Source organism: Monoraphidium neglectum, assembly GCF_000611645.1.
Source record: "Monoraphidium neglectum strain SAG 48.87 unplaced genomic scaffold scaffold05014, whole genome shotgun sequence".
In the NCBI taxonomy this organism is placed as follows: domain Eukaryota; kingdom Viridiplantae; phylum Chlorophyta; class Chlorophyceae; order Sphaeropleales; family Selenastraceae; genus Monoraphidium; species Monoraphidium neglectum.
Window position 1 is genome coordinate 1 of NW_014008616.1, and position 3,676 is coordinate 3,676.

General features: G+C 63.7%; 1 protein-coding gene across 1 annotated transcript; it reads right to left on the reverse strand.

Annotated features, from left to right (window-relative positions):
* Positions 1 to 17: 17 nt before the first annotated feature.
* MNEG_15083 (signal peptidase I) lies at positions 18 to 3,640 on the reverse strand (the record flags this gene model as incomplete). The annotated part of the gene is made up of 7 exons (XM_014036446.1): positions 18 to 291; positions 630 to 761; positions 2,043 to 2,248; positions 2,471 to 2,584; positions 2,910 to 3,014; positions 3,278 to 3,398; positions 3,594 to 3,640. The coding sequence occupies 7 exons, from the start codon at positions 3,638 to 3,640 to the stop codon at positions 18 to 20; spliced, it is 999 nt and encodes a 332-aa protein (XP_013891900.1).
* Between the last annotated feature and the right edge of the window lie 36 nt (positions 3,641 to 3,676).

Here is a 3,676-nt window from a genome sequence, read left to right on the forward strand (position 1 = left end):
CCCCGGCCCCTGCACAATCAGCACCCGCCGACCCCGATCTCGGTCCTCCAGTCCCCCCAGCCTCCTGCTGCCCAGTCCCACTGCGCGCCCTTGCATGCGCCCAGCCCTCGCACCTGCGTGGGGTAGTTCTTGACGCACGCCCGCGGGCTGGCCGTGGCCACCGCGTGCGCCTTCTCGTCGGGGATCTGCGGGATGGAGGTGCACGCGCCGCTCGCGTCCCAGCGCCAGCCGTGGTAGGTGCACTGCAGCTGCCCCGACTCATGGATTCGGCCCTCCGAAAGCGGCGCCAGCCTGGGGTCGGCGGACGGCGGGTGCGGCGGCAAGTCGGTGCGCGCGGTTGGCGAGCGTCGCATTACAGAGTAACCGGTGCGCACTAGTCGCGCCTGCCAAGCATGAAGCAGTGACACGGGCACAAGTATATCGTGATAGGGAGGATGTGCTATCCTGCAGGCCATTTGTTGAAATCAACAGCGTATGTAGGGCGGGTGGGCCTCACACCTGCTGACGCCCAGGGTGCTGAGAAACGCCGCCTGCAAAGCACCGCATTGAGGTGAAAAAGAACTGCCCTCCTGCCCAGCACCCCAGCCCTGCCGCTGCCAGCTATCAACACTCATCAAAACTCCGCGCACCTGTGGGGGCACAGGTCCTCGAAGCAGCGCCACTGGCCGTCCTTGTCCAGCCACACCACTAGGCGGCTGCCCAGCAGCTGCACGGCGTTGGGGGCCTTGGGGTCCAGGTACTCCAGGGCGGCTACAGCGTACCTGTGTGTGTGTGTGAGTGTGTGTGCGTGTGTGTGTGTGCGTGCGTGCGTGCGTGTGCGTGCGTGTGTGTATGCAAATGTTGCGGTGTGTGTGTTTGTTTGTGCACATGTGTGCGTGCGTGCGTGCGTGCGCGCGCTCGCTCGCACGCACGCCTGTGCGCAGGTGAGTGCTTGCAACGTGCCCTCTTGCGTGCGTGTGTAGGCACCCGAGTAATGGGCGCATGTGCTTTTAGACGTGTGATTTGAATTGTGCAGTGACGGCGTCTCAAAGCCTGTCGTGCTGCGCATTTCCAAGGTTTTGGTGGGTGGAGCAGGGGTGGAGCGGCTGCCAGGGACATAAACGAAACCAACAGGAAGCCAGCGGGTTGAAAAGACGCACATCCTGCAACGCGGAAGGCGGGCCTGCTGCCAATTCCAGTTGCGGCGTGTGTGTGCCCATGCAATGACTCACCAGGAACGGGTCCAGTCGAAGAGGTCCGGGCCCGGCTGAGCCGCCTCAGCGGTCACAGCGCGTGGCGCAGCCGGGTCAACTTTGACATCGCTTGCGCCTCCGCCATGTGGGACAGCCGCGGAGGTGGGAGCATCAACTGCGAGCGTGTGTGTGGATGTGGTGAGGGACGCATTGGTGCGCGGCAAGGGGTGTGCAATGGCGCTCGGCCCCGCGAGCAAGGCAGCGGCGCTACCACGTCAACGCACACGGCGGCACACCTGCCGCAGCTTCAGTGGGCACGGTCTTCAGCACGCGACCACAATTGCGCCTCGAGAAGCAAGGCACCCTAGTGCGATGGCGCCCGTAGAGCCCCACGGGAGCTTGATGGCCCAGTTGCATTTTGTTTGATCACTCGCACAGATGCAATTGCAATTACAAGATGAAGATGAGGAATTGACTTCTCAAAAACTGTGTATTATACGGTATGGAGCGGTGTAACCGCTCTTCGGCACCCGGGCACGAAGCGATCACGACGCGGTGTCGACGGCCAAATACGCAGGGCACAGCATCGTCAAGCACTAGTCAACTGCAGCTCAGCTTGTGCTGCGGGGGGCTGGTGTGTGTACGTGCGCACTGGTTGTCGGCGGGTGCCCGCAACCGACCTGGAGGCTGCACCGCAGAGCATCCTGGGTTGCGCTTACGGGCTGCTCGCCATGCTGCTCGACAGATAACATGCCCGCCACGTTTTAGGATTGTGTGCGGTACGTAGCAGCGGAACTGCAGGTCAAAGCCAACTGGTCTTTTGGAAACGATGTGTTTGATCCGTGTGTGTTACGCGGAGCTCCAACCTACTCAGCCGCCACCGCCACTGCCTCGAGCCCGCTTCTGCTGGCCTCCTCCTGGTCGCTGCCAACCAACTCCTTCCCGACGATGCTGCTGCTGCTGCTGCTGCTGCTGCTGCTGCTGCTGACGCTAAGCGCCGGCGCCGGCGCCGCTGCTGCATCAATCTTGCCCGCAGACTCTGCGGCCAGCCCAGTGTAGTCCACCAGAGGGCCGATCTGCAGATTTAGAGATGCATAGGATGGGCAAATTATTTCAGGCGATTTCACAAATGAAGCTTTGAGTACACATAGCTTGTTGCCTACCAGCCAGGGTCAGCAAAGGGGGCCACCACGAACAGGCTGAAACGAGTGCGGGTGGCTGGTGTCACTCCGCTGCTGCGCCCCAGGCAAGGGGGCTGCGGCGCGGCGCCCAGCAGCACAGTGATGAAGCAGCCGCACCTTTTGCGGCGGCCAGTATTTCCAGACCGCGCGCGCCACGATGTTCTCTGTCGGCAGGGGGCCCCACACGTGCGAGTCGTAGCTGTTGTTGCGGTTGTCGCCCATAACAAAAATCTGCAGGCGACGTCGATAGGTTTAAGGTCACTTTAATTACGGACTGCTTCTTGAACCAAGCGATCCGGGTGCGCCCATGAAGCTGGATTAACAGTCGAGGCCACCGCGGTCGTGTTGCATTCAGCAGCCCCTCGCGCACCCTCCCCAAGGTGCACGGGAGCCGGGCCCCCTCCCGCAGTGACCGTGCGAGCGGCTGGCAGGGCCGGCTTTAACCGTCAGAGGCGAACGCCGCCGGGCGCTGCGTGTGCGCATAATATATACCGCGGCCCGCCAAGCGCGCCCGCGCCGGCGCCAGGCCCCGGCCCAGCGCGGCGGCCGCGCTCACGTCGCCAGGCGGCACCACCAGGCGGTTCAGGACGTAGGCCGGCTTCTCGTTGATGAAGGGCTCCACGCGCGCGTTGCCGTTGACGTACAGGGTGCCGTTCTTGACCTGGTTTGACCAGACGAGCAGTTTGAGGGGGAGGTGGGCCGGGTAAGGTGCGTGAACATCAGTGGGGTGCAACGGGGCGGTCCACAGATGAACTTGTGCTTGAACAAACACTGCCACATGCATCTGCATGCTGGCACTGAGATCCTACCCTCACAATCGCATTACGCGCGTGCAGGCATGCGCGTGGAGACGAGCATGCCTGCACTCATGCAAACATGCCTGCCCAAGCCACACGCGCGCCACGCCCCCCCCCCTCCACCCACCTCCACCGTGTCCCCCTCCACCGCCACCACCCTCTTGATGAAGACGTCGTCCCCAAATATGCTCCTGTTGCCGACGCCCGCGACGGGGTGGAAGATGATGACGTCACCGGGGATGGGCGGCCTGGCGGGAGTTTGGGAAGCGGCGGCGAGGCGACGCGGGAGGGGGGCGGTTGGCACAACTGAGAGGGCGTGGGCGATCCGTAGGAAATTGCAGGGGTCCGCCTGATCGCGGTGAAGCGGGTTCGCAAAGCAGCTTTCCGCTTCACAGCCGGCGCTCGGCTGCGATATTCCGTGCGCGGCAGCGGCTGGCCGCCACGCCCCTCCCCCATCCCTCCCCCAGGCACCACAGGCCCGCTTCTCCATTTCCATGCCACCTCCCTCAACCCCCCCCCCCCCCCC